Here is a 16,930-nt window from a genome sequence, read left to right as displayed (position 1 = left end):
ATATTCTCAATGCAACTGAAACGAGCTGAATTATGACCAGATTTTTTTTAAATAATCACCGTCACATTTTAAAGCAGTATAGAAGTATTGACAAAGACTCACTCCCTAATCGTGAAGGTTGTAAGTGACGATTTGTATGTTCAATAGTATGGGACACGCTTGTGTGGAAAAAAGAAATCCTCGCTCCAGTCGACTTTTTAGATCCCATTTAGGTCACATATGAACTGTACAAAATTTCAACGCAATCGGTGACACTATAATTTAGCGCAAGCGGTTCAAAGTTTTCCTAGGATTTACTATGGGAAAAGTTACACTTTCAAACAAAAAATCCTAGAGGTCACCCTTTGTCTCCATAATTCAAATCGATCAATGCTTCTTGTAGAAAAATCATTTATGAAACTTTCTTTCGAAGACCGCAAAACGATTGGATGCTTGCGGAAAAAGTTATTGATTTATTACGAACGAACGGTTTTTTTGTTTTGTTTTATCAGCAGCACTGCTGCTGCCGTTGTTGCATGGGGTGGCGGGAGGCATCACCACCCCCAGAAACAGCAGCAGCCAAGGCAGCAGCTACAGTGCTGCTAATAAAACAAAACAAAAATCCGTTCGTTGGATCACTAGTCGGTAATAAATCAATAACTTTTTCCACAAGCATCCAATCGTTTTGTGGTCTTCGAAAGAAAGTTACATAAATGATTTTTCTACAAGAAGCATAATTCGATTTGAATTAAGGAGACTAGGGACGACCTCTGGGATTTTTTATCTGATAGTGTAACTTTTCCCATAGTAACTCCTATGAAAACTTTGAACCGCTTGCGCTAAATTATAGTTTCACCGATTGCGCTGAAATTTTGCACAGTTCATATGGGACCTAAATGGAATCAAAAAAGTCGACTGGAGCGAAAATTTTATGTTTGTCCCATACTAATGTTCAAATCTATATAAGGATTTATTTGAACAACTATGACACGAGATGAACTGTTGCGTATGAAATTCAAACTCAGTATTTCCAGTCTAATAACATAAGCGAAGCCAACGACGGCAACGCCTACTGAAAACTTTACCTCAACACCTTGTTGTACATGACATTTCATACCACCGGACCCAGGATGGAGCTTGCGGAACTCCCACGGTTATGCAAAAGCACTTTCTACCACCTCTGTGTCGTATACCAGTACTCAATTCTGAAAATATTTTTCAAGGATCTTGTACAGGTACTCGGATATGTGTGGGACCAAGGAATGCTCTGGGTACAGTTGCCCATTGGGCGAAATTGAGCGCATTTCTAGTGCGTTTCAGCTGATCAGCCGGCTTGGTTAACAGCTCTCCAGATGTGTCTTTCACGGGCATCGTAACATTAATCTTAGTCCCAATCAGGTCAATCAGGCGACATGAGACATCGTAGAGGAGACGAATGCCGCCGGTATTTGCGGCTTTCTCGCCTTCGTCGGCTCCGCACACGCTCTTTTGTCCCGCCCACATGAGCGCTTCACTCTCTTCTCGAGAGCCGAATAGGCTTCGAATTTGGCCTCTCGTAGTTTCGCTCGCTCTAACGCGACTTTGGCGTTCCTTCGGTCCTCAATCTTCCTCAAGGTAGTTCACCCAAATTATTGTTGCCGGTGGCGATGAATGTGTTCTTTATGGCGCCCCATTGATTTTCTACGCTTCCACCTTCCGGAATATCCGCAACACGGTTCTCCAGCTCCACGACCAAGGACTTTTTCACCGCAGCGTCTCCTGGTCGACGTGTGTGAACCGGCGCCCGATTCCTGCCGATGGATCCTCGTAATGCGCAGCCGAATCTCGCCGATTAGGAGATGATAGTCAGACGCAATGCTGGCACTACGTTTGTTCCTTACATCAAGAAGGTTCTGTCTCTATTTTCGTATGATACAGATGTGGTCGATTTGATTTTCCGTGATGCCATCACGGGAAACCCATGTCATTTTGTGGTCGATGAGGAAAGAGCGTTGTCATTATTGCCACAACAGCAATTCCCAATCTTGTCCGTTATTTTACGCTAAAAGAGGTTGCCGTTAAATCAGATCATTATCTATCATTTTCGGTTTCTGTGACGGTTTTCGGGTTTCGAGAACAGTAGGTTGTTGGCCTAAGGTCCCCTATCCACCTTAGGGGGGACTGCCACCTTAGATATAGCTTCCGGTGGAGGAGCATTCCATATTCAGCCGCTGGATGCCAGAATAGACGCTGTTTGAGCCACACCTCCTTGGTGAACAGACTTGGGACGTACCTTCTCAATCTAGCTCAGAATGACAACAGTGCCCAGGCTGCATCACCAGCTAAATTAACACACTAAGAGCTGACGGTCTTTATCATCAATTAACCCGTGCTCGGGCCATGATGTGTAAAATGTCCCTCAATTATCGTCAGGAGAATGCTGGGTTACACATTACATTACACATCGTGCCTTAATGGGTTCGTATTGGCATCCTGATACAGGCCCTTCATAACAGTGCTTTTTGCTTGCCCTTTAACGCCATCCGTTATTCTTCCTGCTCCTCATCAGTGTTTGCTCGCCATCACGACGCATGCATTCGAAAAAGATTCATATGCACAGTGTGAACAAGCCTGGTGCATTGCACCAGCTGAAGTTCAAGATATAAAACAAAAAAAAAAACATTACTTTTTTCTCAATTCACAAAATGTCATCGGAAAACCTCTACCGAATTTTAAAATCCGTACGGTGCCCTCCCTTGCACACACCAATGACGGCCCTAATATCTGCAGCGTATCTTTTGAAAGAGCAGGCAAGAATTGGGATCATTGGTGTCGCGTTTGTTGAAGTGTGTTGATCTAACCGTCAACGACTTTCCCTCTCCCCATACACCCCTTACAAGAGGAAACTTTGCAACAATGTGACTTTGGGTGAGCAAAAGAAAATCCATGCCATACAGAAGTGCAATCCTACTTAAACGGGAAAATAAATATCTACCCGCCTTCCCAATGTGAGCAGCACAGATCGTTTCCGTTTACACAAGTGTAATACAAAGAACAAACTTTCCCAGACTGGGGTACATAAATTATGCTTTAAGTTGTTTTTAATATTGCGAAAATGTGGTTCCGACAAAAATGATTTTGCTTGAGGAACGATATTTCATTTCATCAAGAGGTTTATATTTTCAGCATAAAAAGTATCGCATGCATGTAGGGAAAAGTGAAGCCAAAGCTTAAGGTGAAACATCAAGAAATCCTATTGCAATTTTTCATACAAACTTTAGAGGCACAAATTTGACGAACAAAGCATCGAGCCAAGCCGCACTTGTTTTTCCTGGCTTAGCTCACTTCCATAAAGAGATAGCTTTTACAAATCGAGAGTATTTGTTTACAAATATTCAAGATTGGTGCTCTTGAAAACGTGAGTAGGGGACCAAATCGGCCATTGTGACAGGCATGTTTGTATTCTCTGAAGTTACTCCTTAAGGTTGTTCGGTTTATACAACGGCATTCCAAATTCAAATTTATTTGAAACTACACCCATTTCAACGTAATTTTTTGGAACATATTTTCTGAATACGTAATAAAAGATTGCTTGCAAATCAAAACTAATGAATGTAGTGTAGACACTAGTCTAGTCTAGTCTAGTCTACACATACACAGCCATTCATTGAAAGAATCCTGGAAAATGATAGAATCGACTATTTCTATCATTTTTCTTGTCATTATCAATGCTTGCAGCACATCGGAGGTGTAGTACAAGAATTGAAGCGGCCAGGCCTACTGTGCAGCGTCTTGATGTGGACATTGATGCCACAATAAAGCTATAGAACGGGGACATCTCGTACCATCCGCTCAGCATAGTATGAAGTATGAATGTTAATTAAATTCGTTGGGAGTGACTTTGCTAAGAAGGTTAATGTCACTTCGTCGGTGCTCTTCTTCCTGGGATGGGACATAGGAATTTGAGCCTCATGTCCAAGCTCGAAAGCCTAGGCTTAAGCGCCATTACTCGCTCTCTGAAACGAGAAGAAGTATGATGACCCACTCCCCAATTATGGTACAGAATGAAATATGCCACATTATAAGAAACAGAAAAGCAATACAGCAATCACTACAGACAAGTTGAAAAATGAATTTAAAAAAAACAACAACAACCTAGGGGCGGGACCCCTCCTAATATCTGGACTAATACTTCCTAATAAATATTAGATCGCTAATCCTCGTCGAAAACTATCTCAATTTTTCTATAGTATGCCATGACTTATATTCAATCCCACAATTGTCAAAAAACTGGAAACTCAGACGGTAAATTTCTTCTCACATACTAATTTATATCCGTATAAAAAAAAACATCCATTTTAAGCTTAGAAATGTTACGATGTAAATGCAGAGATGCTCTGAAGAAGGTGATACACACTGGTGTGTGCTAAAGCTATGTAGTTCTTCTGGTGAACATATCGATGTGCGCTTCCTGGATCACATAATAGATGGAAAATGCAATACCGTTTATCTGCTAACCCTACGATCAACCCGCAATTGAACGCCATTGAACACAAAAAAAAATTCTTTCGTACAATATAAAGAAGCTGCTACACACTTTTACTTCCTTTTCATTTGTGAAAATAAAATACTGAGAATTTGATACTGAGAAATTATGATGCCAATACTATGTCGATGGAGAATTTTGTGTGGGCTGCTTTATTGAACCGGATCCCTCAGGACCCTTTAGATCTATCATTTTTTACTACAAAATACATACACAATTCTTTACGGGTGCAGCATGAGCATTGTACACTGTACACTTCGTAGTTCCTATTCCGTAATTGACCAGAGTTAGTGGAATGTAGTGTAGACACTTGCACAAAACTTATCAGTGTTTAGTCACAAAATAACATTACAGACAAAAAAAGTGAAAGTTTACCACATTCATTGTCAACTATTAATGATAAAATGCTATCCCGTAATAGTTATTTATGTAACGAGTTGCAAAATGTTGTTTTTTTCAGCACGAGTCGTACATTCATCCAACGAGGCTTGCCAAATGAGTTGCATTATGAACATTATACAAATATTTTTCATTATGCAACTCATTTCAGTTGCATAATGAGCCAGTTCGAAAAAATTGGCCATTATGATACCATAATGAGTTATATAATATGTAAATTATGATACTGAATTTCATAAATATATATCCATCAAACATTCTAAAAAGATGGAAGAAATATGCATTATCATCTACCTAGAATCTGATATGGGTGCATTTTCAATTTTGCATAAAAAAAATCTTGATCTATTCATCTTTATTGTAGAGACTTTCAGCCCTTGGCTGGTTCGTCTCTCTCACCTCTCACAAATCTCATATTTATCTTCAAAACTTTATTTTTTTTTAGTTTTTATTTATGTGTATTTTAACTTAGATGCTAATTCTACACTAATAAAACTTTAATTATGAATTATGCATAAAATGATGTTAATACTCTCAGCTGTTTTAATTCACATTTGTAGGGTCCTCGTAATGATAACATTGCTTTTATCTGGCCCATAATTACCCTCAAAATGGGTAATTTGTACTACAGCTCGAGGAAATAAGTTTTCCATGCAAAATAGCATACAAAACCAAGAAAACACTTAATACTTTTCAAAACAACTGCTCAATACACCTTGGAAACAGCAGTTCATTACATGTCCGGAGTTCAGCTGTTTTCAACAGGACATTTTAAAACAACGATGTTGTGTAGTATGCGCAACAATAAAGCTCACATTTCCCCTTCTCAATGAAAATTAACTATGTATATGTGGCATTTTTTTTTCTACACCGGATGGTCAACGCAAGTTATAGTTACCATATACCATTCACTTTTGATAATCACTTCAGTAAATTTCAGTTTTTTAAGTGAAACATCTTTCTTGATTTTTGGCCCAAAGTTAATCCCCAGGCCCAATGACTGACGGTACTAATTATTTTTTATATTATACGTACAGGCAGTTTTCAGCTAATATAGTTTTAATTCAAAGTTATAGACAACTACTAAGTATACATACAATCAAATTCCCAGCAGAAAATTAAAAAAAATAGCTCTGTCATTGAGAGCCATTCCTTACTTCGTTTGCCAACATTCCAGCATCGATTTGAAGAAAAGTTCCCTAGCTTATCAATCGTAATCCTTGTGATCCTATTGTATCCCACATTCAATACATCGACACATGTGCGTTTCATTTCAAACGAATCTTTCGAGCTACACCTATCGCCCTTTGCACCTGTTAACTGGACAGAGTTATGATTGATTTTCTTCGATTCAAAGCTACCCTTGTGAATTTCTAGCGTTTTGACTCTGGGGACATACAATTATTCGAAGAAAGACATGATTGCAGTCACGTTTGCAATAAATCTTTTTCATCTCTAAACTAAATCGAAGTTGGATTGAACTCACTTCGTGCGCTATAGCAACTGTTAACAAATTCATATATTTTTTTTATTTCTTATCATACAGGTTTTCCCAAACGTTCATTGACATCAAAGAGAAGGAACGGAAACGTGGTACCCGAGGCCTGGTGTCAATTCCGGCAAAGTACCCTAAAATTGTGGAAAGGTTACTAGAAACATTAAACGACACGAGTGAGCACATTCTCAACGGAACTGACACTCTATTCCGTCCAGAGGATCTGCAAAAACTGCAAGATAAAATAGCCAAAGAAATATCCAGTTCAAATCTGGATCCCAAAGAAATGAATGAACTTCAGGTACGTTTCTCAATACAACACGGGACATGTCATAAGTAATTAGTGATAATTCCATTTCAGGATAGGATAAATAAGGAAATAACTAACTCCGAGGTATTCAACTTGAAACACTTCAATATATATGACAAACTGAAAAAAATGTTCAAAAAACCTGAGAAGACGCTCAACGGTGTTAAATTTAGCGCATCAGCGAAAGCACGTGCTCTGATGAATCTGCACAATAATGAAGCCGGTCGAAGAGTAACATTTCTCACTTAATTTGCTATTTTGAATTTGTTATAATTATAATTTGTTTTTTTTTTTCAGGCAGTTATCAAAAAGTCACGAATTATTTGCAAATGCCATGGCGTTTCTGGTTCGTGCAGTCTCATCACTTGCTGGCAACAGTTGACCTCAGTTAGAGAAATCGGTAAGCTACCACCACAGGCAAACAGACGTAACACCTTGAACGATTTTCATGGAAATACATCGCCCAGTTCACACTACCATCACCTGGTGGAAAAGTTGCACGAATCACTGTGTTGTACAATATCGTCGACAGAAGGCGCTAGTGTGAAACGTGAAACGCATAGAAAAACGATGCGCGCACCTCTGGTTGTGAAAGCCACAACTATGAAAATTTAAAATGATCGTTAAAAGCGTGGTCGTTGGAAATTTCGCAAGTGTTACGTCTGTTCGTCTGTGCTACAACGTTACAGTAGTGTGACAGTCATAAGGACTGTATCGGAAATTAACTATAAACGTTCACAATTGCCTGAAAAATAATCTGTTCGATATAAACATAACTTTATTTTTGGAGATACTATATAAATCTCTTAAATAAAGAATGGCAGTTCTGATTTTCAAAAAATAATCATTTAACTTGGACTTTTATCTTAAAGATTACACAGATGTTTTTAAAATTTTGGACACCTCCTAAAAATTTACAATTGTGAAAACTGTGGGAAAATATTGAATTATTTATCTTATTTTTGCGCAAATATAATCTTTTCCATAATGCCCATGATATAAGAAAATTATTTTCATCAAGAAAAATTTCCTCCGCAGTTTAGGGCAATTCTTAAAAATGAAAAAACGGCCATTTTTCAAGGAGCTCTTTTTTTATGCGTCTTCAAAGAACGATTACGCAAATAAAAAATACATAAAGTTGAAAATTTGCATTTTTTTCGATTGGGTATGTAATTAAATCTATTGAAGAGGTAGTTTTACCAGAGAACGGAATTTTATAACGTCTAAAGATATTTAAAACAAAGCGTCAAAGTTCGACCAAAAAGTAGGTGTGTTTTTGAGATTGACCATATTTTTAATGTTGGAGGTTTTTCTATCCAAAATAAGAATTTTAAAAGTCGTTTTTGAGTGATATGTTATGTGTACATAACTGCTATTAATAATCATTATTTTACAGATTTTTCCTCGTAGAAATTTTTTTCGCTACAAATGTTTGAAACTTTAAAAAAATAAAAAAAAAATGCAGTTTGTACGGATTGTTATTTTGTGTGGTATACTCATAGAACCATATTTTCAATAATACTAAATATTTTCAAAATTTCTTCAAGCTGTTCTAAACTTTACTATATTCTGAAGATTTCATAGAAGAACCGGAATAAAAAGACCAACCGTGCGTCAAGATAGAGCATTTTGAATGTTTATAGTTAATTTCCGATACAGTCCTTAATAATGCTGATGTGGTGAATAATTTTTATTTTTAATTTGATATGATAATGCCACAGGTGATTTCCTGCGCGAGAAATACGATGAGGCAACACAGGTGAAAATAAATAAGCGGGGTCGATTGCAGGTCAAAGATCCTAGGTACAAAATCCCAACACCGCTGGATTTGGTATATCTAGATGAAAGTCCCGACTGGTGTCGAAATAACAGACAACTCAAATGGCCAGGTAAATAATAATACCTATTTAGGATGAGAACCATACAGACGTGTCAGTAAGCACAAAGTGGCTTTAGAGCCTGTGTAGTAAGTAGTTCAAACGCTAACTATATTATCAAAAGAAGTGGAAAGAAATTTCGAAATTAATCCTTCATTTTCCTGAGCTTGGGTATTCTGGTGGTCCCTTGCAAAGTGCTAACAAGTATGGCAGATACTACGTACCGACAAATGGCCCATATAGCCACAGTTGCAAAGGCGTGTGGGTATTCAGTCTGACCAGTTGAGGGCGACGGGTTCAATTCCCGGTCTGTCAAGGAACTTTTAGTAATGGAAATTTTCTTGACATCCTTGGGCATAGAGTATCTTCGTTCCTGACTGAAGTCGGTTTGAAGTGGTTTTCAACGTTCATTGGCAGAGGAAACTCTCACTCAATAACTGTAGAAATGCTGAGAAGCAGGTTTTGTCCCAGTGGAGGGTGTTTCGCCAAGAAGAAGAACGTACCGACAACGGTAGCTAGGATAATGTTCCTAAGGTTGGCAATTTTGTACTGTACTGTACCCCACAATGAACTGTGTGTCATTACTGTAAGTATGATGCATATCGGAAGCCGGGATTATGTATCGGGAAGGATACAGAATGCTTTGAAATGCACGGCTCAAAGAGCATACAACGCTAACAGGACTCAATGACTAACGAGATCCACAAAAGGAAGGTGGGCCTACAGGTAAATAGTTGGGTCAACAGGCGCCTTGCAGATGAAAGATTCCACCTGACTCAGTTTTTTTTTGGGTCATGACTCCTGTAGACAGTTTCGACAATGTTATGGTCATGCAGTTTTCTATTAGTGAAGGTTTTGAACTGCGGAATACGTTTTATGGCGAACACATGGGAACCTGGCAGCTGTAACTATTTAGGGAATGTCGAGAAAGTAGTGCCTTATTGCTGGCTTCTCAGTTGGCATCAAAGGACGTCCCAGTCCCTGTCCCTCACTTATCTAACCTTTCTTTCTTTCTTACGTGTTTTTTGGGCAGATTTCCTTCCTTTTCCACCATTTCCCCATGCCTACGTTTTCCATGTCCATCAGGTGCTCATGGAAGTGCTGCCTCCAATTTTCAATCACCTCTGATTCGTCCGTTAGTTCGTTAGAACGTCCGCGGGTTGCGTTAGAACTTTTATATTTCTCAAGAACGACACAGACTCCGCACACTCCGCTTCTTCTAGAGGTGGTGTTGTTTCAGGTGTGCTATTTCCGCTTCTGTTTGAATCGTTCCACGTTCTGCCAGGTTCCATTCTACAGCATGACCGCCCGCTCTGCGTTCTTCTCCTTCAAAAGTTCACGCTTCGTGGACTCCTTTCCTTTCGTACTCGATGGTACTCTCCTCTACGGTGCTGCCCAGAGATTCTGCGCATATGTTGAGACCACATACGGTCGCTTTAGTCGCTCTAGGATGTACCGGTGAGTGTTTGTGAGGAGAGTTTTTGACCGTGGTTGACCGAAATTCGTATGCAACTTAATTTAATTGATGATTGTGATATTTGGAATGCGAGAGAATGAGGGTTCTCCAGTTAGCCTAGTGGTTAAGGCTATGGATCGCCAATCCGGAGACGGCGGGTTCGATTCCCGTTCCAGTCGGGAAAATTTTCCCGACTCCCTGGGCATAGTGTATCATTGTGCTTGCCTCACAAGATACAAATTCATGCAATGGCTGGCAAAGAAAGCCCTCCAATAGACTGGCCCAAATACAAAAATGTCGAAAAATTCCACGGGGCACCCTCCTAGAATCGTGCCTTAAGGATTTAAGGATAATTTGGACGAGAAGAACAATCTGTGAAAGATTCAGCTCAATCGGTTTAACCTTCTCCGTGCATTAGCTGACGGTCACCTCGCTGACGTAGTGCATGTTTTGGGGTCATAATGACCCTAATGCACGACGAGGGTTAAAACTGAGCTGACGCAAATGAGTTGAAGGTTTGTATGGGATCTTCAGTCCAAATATTTGGAAAATTGGATGACCTCCAGTCTCTCATTCAGCACGCTGGTTGAAATAGTTTGGTTTGGCTCATAATTGAAAAAATAATAGTTGATACGCTAAGGAACAACTTTGGTAGAATTCCATATAATTATAAAACTTAATTTAGTTGCGGTTTGCGGTTTCTGCTAACGAAAGCAGGATGAGGACATCTTCCCCTGTTTACTCTCGGTTGTTACATGCAGCACGTGTTTGCTGTTCGAAACTTGCGCTCTACATCATAGGCGGCTATGTTGTCCTTCATTTCAATTGCTCACGCACGTGGGCGGATATCGAAACATTGAAGAATTACATAGCTGCCTACGATGTAGCGCGCAAGCTTCGACCGACAAACACGTGCTGCATGTAACAACCGTGAGTAAATAGGGAAAGATGTCCTCATCCTGCTTTCGTTAGCAGAAACCGCAACTAAATTAAGTTTTATCATTATATGGTCTTCTACAAAGTTGTTCCTTAGGGTATCAACTACCATTCTTTCAATTCTGAGCTAAATCGAACTCGTTGAACCGGCGCACTGAGTGAGAGACTGTAGCTCATCTAATTTCCCATATATTTGGACTGAAAATCCTATACAAACCTTCAACTAATTTGCGCCAGCTCAGTTTTAAACCGATTGAGCTGAATCTTTCACAGATTGTTCTTCTCATCCAAAGGCACGATTCTAGAGGGTGCCCCGTGAATTTTTCCAACTTTTCTTTCTCGCCATACAAATGTGGGCCGGTCTACCCTCCAATCAATAACTGTGGAAGTGCTCAAAGAACACTAAGTTGGAGAAAGGCAGGCCAAGTTCCAGTGGGAACGTAGAGCCATACAGAAGAAGAAGAAGGAAACTACACATTTATATTCATAGCTGCAACGATAACCCGCATAAACGATAATCATAAGATGTGCTTAACCACCCATTCGGGATACAATTTGAACAGTATGTGGTATTGTTGAACCGTCTACAGTACGGTTTATTAGGGAAATAAGAGCTCAAATTAGGAAACTATATTTGTCCATATTCAAAATAACACAAATATTACTTTTCTTCCACCACTTCCAACAGGAACCCATGGTCGTGTCTGTAATAAAACTTCCTCCGGGCTGGATGGATGTGCGATTCTCTGCTGTGGACGAGGCTATAACACGAAAAAAATCGTAGTCAAGGAGCGTTGCAACTGTAAATTCCAGTGGTGCTGCCAAGTTAAATGCGACATGTGTACACGGCATATAGAGGAGTATACGTGTAAATAAGTATTATAGTTTAGCGAGGCAAAAGTCGGTATTAATTATGTAACTGAATGGTGTCTGAAAGCATACCTACATTTTTGTGCATAACTAATCTTCTGAATTATTAAACTTTAAAGTCCTTTCACATATATTTTACCGAAAGTACATAATAAAAATTATAAAATCTCAAAAAAATGGGATTTTTTTTATTTTACGAAAATAATCATCGAGTAGGTATGCTTTCAGAAAGAGTATGAGAATGCAAAAAGAAACGAATGTGAATATGAATTTTGTGATTTGTGTACTCCCTAGATCAAAAGTTTGGATTCATCCTCTTAAATATGGAAATATTTAATGTTCATAACTAGTTTGTCTTTAGGGCCAACATAACCGAATCAGACATCGCTGTGACATTTGAACATTTTTTAATTCGACATATGACGAAAAAGCGGGGTACGAATTAAAAAGCGTCGTATTAAAACGTGTCGAACCAGCGGGGTAAGATGGTAGTTTTTAAAACTCGTGGAAAAAGAGAAGGTTAATGAACTTGGAAGTGATTATACAGGGGGTGGCCAAAATCTTTGGGATAGGCAACTTTTTTTCTCTCACAAAAAAGTTCAACATGCTGTAACTTTTCATAGAGTGCATCAAATATTCTCAAATTTCGACTGTTTGTCAACCTATTATATGTGTATCATTGCACATTGGTCGGGCTCCATACAAAGGGGCGGCCAAAACTCTCAAAAAACGGAATTGATATTTTTAAACTTTTTTTCGCCTTATAACAAAGATAATGTATTGTAGTTTTATGATTCTTAATTAAAAGCATACCAGCTTTTGTATTTCAATGACATTTTCACTGCCAAAGTGGCCCAAGTCATAAAATTGAAAAATGAATTATTCGAAAAAAGTAAAATAATAATATTTTGAGAATGGAATATATGTTTTATGTTATCCAGCATATGAAAGCTTGTTATTGGACTGTTTGAATGCACATATGGTGCAAAATTAATATGTCACAAAACTTTTCAAATTTTCATATTTTGTACCTTAGGAATTTTGGTAATTTTTAAGTTAAAAAACGGTTCGTGTCGTCACGTGTCGCCGCAATTTCGAATAGTACATCTTAAACATCATGCTTAGGGCTGCATAAAATTGTTTAAACTTTTTGCAGAAATTTGCAGTTTTTCAAATTAGAGCTATTTAAAAAAGTCGTGTTTTTTCATATGTTTTACGTTATTTTTCCATTTTTGACTGAAATAAAATTTATCTTCCCACATTTTTCACACGTTTTGAACAAACTTGATTGGATTTGATCGAAAGATGATCATTTAATTAAATTCAAATTGATTTTCCAACAAAAAACGCAAAAAATGTGGGGTTTGCTGATTTTTACCGTTTTTGAAATTTTTGAAGTTACGTAATTTTTGAATACTCCTTTTTAAACACTAAAAATACTATATATCATATCTAGACAACCTATAACTTCGATTAAACACATAAAAAGAGTTTTGGCCGAACTTTATCTTTTTCCGACCATTGTGCATTGGTACAAATTTGAGCTCGATTGGTTAATCTTTCGCTTCTTTTTTTAGACTACTAATTTTTGAGCTGTCATATCCCGGAGACCAGTGAACCGAGTTGAATGAAATTTTGAACTTTTATCCACAATATATTAATGCTTGAAAATCAAAAAATGCTTGAAAACATGGCAGCATGGGTACTTTTTAAACGTTGAAAAAAATTATGATGGATAGACACTTTTTGGATATTTTTCGAAAAAATGCATTTTTTTACATCAATGTAATACAATTTTATTTTTGATATCCAAAGATTTTCTACTTTTGTTCAAAAGATATCTATAGAAAGATATATTTGAGGCTATTTGGATTAAAGGAAGAACAAATTTTGTAGTTTTTGTGCAGTATAGTAAATTTGACTCATTTTCCTCTAAATGAGTGAAAATGTCAAACCATCATAACTTTTTTCAACGTTTAAAAAGTATCTATGTTCTGATGAATTTTCAAGCATTATTATATTATTGATAATCGCACAAAATTTCATTCAATTCAGTTCACTGGTCTCCGAGATATGACAGTGCAAAAATTGATAGTCTTTAATATAGTGTTTTACCAGATCAGTTATAACTTCGCGAAAGATTAACCAATCGAGCTCAAATTTGTACCACTGATGCACACATAATAGGTTAAAAAACAGTCAAAATTTGAGAATATTCGATGCACTCTATGAAAAGTTTTGGCCACCCCCTGTAACAAACTAACTGACTAAGCTAAGGTGCAAGCTTTGTCTCCATTGGGACGTCAGGCCAAATCCAAGAAGAATGTTTTTGCTAATTGAAAAAAAATGATGTTTTTGATAAATCATAAGATATTGTAACGAAGGGAATTTGGTACGCTGTTCACCCAAAACAAATTTAAATATTCTTATTTGAAATCCCTAGTTTGAGATTACTATATTATTCATACGCGCCAACTTGTGACGTAGTTGTGGGGGGGGGGGGTAGTGCAAGGCCTCTCAAAACCAATATTTCATTGACAAAATCGATGCAGTTTATCCAAATTAGGCATATTCAAGTGGAAACTACTGCATTTAGTTGAAAAAAGTTGCATTTTCTTTGAAGAGCTTTGCCCCAACCTCCCCCTCCCACAATTACGTTACAGGTTGGCGCGTATGATATCATTTAACACAAACTGATTTTTTTGAAAATCAGCCAAATGCTTAGCTGAAGGTAAGTAGAACAATCAATGAAGGCTAATTTCACAGTTTTGGTCATGATACCATAATCATCACGAATTTCTTTTCAGAAATAATCACACGTGACATAAATATCGTTCATAAATTTTGAAGACAGCCTGTTGTACGGTAATTGGCAGATAGTATAAAAAATAAAAAAGTGCATGTTTTAAGAGATGAATTCAATCTTTTGATTCTAAGAGCGAGACCTTATTTATTTATTTAAACAAAGAGCGAACAGGTGTAAACAATTACTAGGAGATAATCAAAGAAAAGCTATCTCGTAGTGATTAGATTGCTTAACATGTGCTATATTAGTAACAATATGTGGATGGTTAAATATTTTATTATTGCAACATATCTTGAGTCGTGCGTCTTATCATAAGAATTGATGTTGATTTCACGAAAGTTTCGAATGAAGTGATTACTAAAATATTTGTAGATATTTATTATCGATTGATTACGCACTCCTGTGAAAATATACACTTTAGCTTATTTACTTACTGATGCTACTACATGGAGAGAACACAAAAAGATTTTTTGTTTTGTATAAATGATGGAACAGACTTTTCATCACAAATATAGTATCTTTTCACAAGTATTGCTTATTTTCAAATATGGTAACACTCTTGCGCTCTTAAGAATAACCTGAACCACAGTGACACAAAGAGTTCAAATTTCTTGTAGTGTTGCTATATTCATTATGGGAGTTGCAATATTTCGTGAAGAGATTTGATACTTTTGACAACTATTGTTTTTTGAAATTGAAAGTGTAAATAATAGATATATCAAATATTTGCATCGAACCAGTATTATTAGGTGATTTAAAGTATGAATTTCATAAAACAAAAACTTTTATCTCTCTAAGTTTTTTACTAGAACATTTTTACAGCTTACGGTAGTTCTACGAATATTTATTATAGTTGTAGAATTCAGTGTATCATTGTCATTCACATTTATACTGCATTCATCGGAACGGAGTGCAAACGATTTAGGTTTAAATGGAACAATGTAATCATAGTTACACTTTTTACTATCACATATCCAATCATACGTTTAAATTGATTATTCAGACATGAACAGGCCTAGCATTTGCAAAATTCTTCTTGTGGTCTGAACCAGAACGAGGAATGTTGAGCAAATTGTCCAGCAATGTACATACCTTTATTTAATAAACCCGATTTCATGGTAGAATGTTTGTCCGATTCTAGATGTATAATATTTCTCGAAACGTAACAATGAGGCAATGTATAATTAAAGAAAAATAAATATATATTCGTTCTATAGGACGTTTATGTTCTTATTAAATATTTTTTTAATTTTATTTTCAGTTAATATCACAAGCCCACAAATAGAATAAATTCCAAATTCGTTCCAGAATGAAATTAATTGACAACAAGACCATTTTCATTTACCATTGATTTTAGCTTTTGAAAAACGATTGTCATTTGACTGTATTCTAAACAGCATTTTACACATTTTTGTACCATTGGTGCTCGTAATCATAAAATTGTTAAAAAATGGGGAAGGATACTTTTTCGGGTGTTATAGGTCATTCAAACTGTCTTTGATTTTACATCGTGAAGTCTGCGGGAGTACAGTGACCGGCACAAAAAAAGATCCACCATAGTGATTGCTGTTTCCAGTGAAAAATGCATGCAAAAATGATAAAATATATCTTTCAATGAATGCACTTCATTCATTTTACATTGTTTTAGTGATCTATGTTGATAAATATTTGGTTCTTGAGGAATAAAATGATTTCTGATAAGATTGGGAAAATTTTCTAAAAATTGGGTATGACAGAAAAAAAGATCCACTTAGCAATTAATTCTAAAACTTCAAAATTTCGCCAAATTTTCACAATTTTTGCTTCTTGGTTTATGCTGTTGTGATGTTTTTGACTTGTGAAATTTATTTTGACATGAGTTTTATGAATTTTAGGGTGATATGCGGCGAGTTTATTTTTCATGGTTAATATAATAGGTAAAACTTTCCCTAAACTCAATTCAATTTCGTGATATATCTCACAAAAATCGTACCGGAAGTAACTATGTTCACTAGTGCCGCGTGATGGCAAAATTCGGAACTATTTTCTTCATGACCTGGAAGTACTCGTAGCCATAAACAACTTTGCCAAAGATATATCTACAGTACTTTCCTATCTGGCTTTAATCTCGCCGAAGTCTTTCCGGAAGTAACTATGTCTACTAGTGCCACATTGTGGTAAAATTCTGAACGATATTTACTTTCCATCAGTGATGGACCATCACTTGGAAGTACCGTAACCTGGGGGGTAGTTGATCAGCGGCGTGAAGTTGATCACTATGGGATCCACGACCTTCAA

The 16,930-nt window shown here is 37.0% G+C and overlaps 1 protein-coding gene across 2 annotated transcripts in view; it reads left to right on the top strand.

The window, feature by feature from the left end:
* LOC109622251 (protein Wnt-5) overlaps positions 1–16,825 on the top strand; it is a 112,988-nt gene extending 96,163 nt beyond the window's left edge. The window contains exons 5-9 of one of the 2 annotated variants that reach the window (XM_029872261.2): positions 6,450–6,699; positions 6,760–6,939; positions 7,006–7,108; positions 8,430–8,597; positions 11,666–16,825. In XM_029872261.2, the coding sequence (XP_029728121.1) occupies positions 6,450–6,699; positions 6,760–6,939; positions 7,006–7,108; positions 8,430–8,597; positions 11,666–11,853 (889 nt within the window). In that variant the 3' untranslated portion in view covers positions 11,854–16,825. The remainder of the gene's footprint in view (positions 1–6,449; positions 6,700–6,759; positions 6,940–7,005; positions 7,109–8,429; positions 8,598–11,665) is intronic. The other variant, XM_029872260.2, reaches the window with a different exon arrangement.
* Positions 16,826–16,930: the final 105 nt, after the last annotated feature.

Source organism: Aedes albopictus, chromosome 2 (genome assembly GCF_035046485.1).
Source record: "Aedes albopictus strain Foshan chromosome 2, AalbF5, whole genome shotgun sequence".
Classification (NCBI taxonomy): domain Eukaryota; kingdom Metazoa; phylum Arthropoda; class Insecta; order Diptera; family Culicidae; genus Aedes; species Aedes albopictus.
The sequence above is the reverse complement of the archived record's forward strand: the minus strand, read 5'-3'. Positions and strand labels throughout refer to the sequence as shown.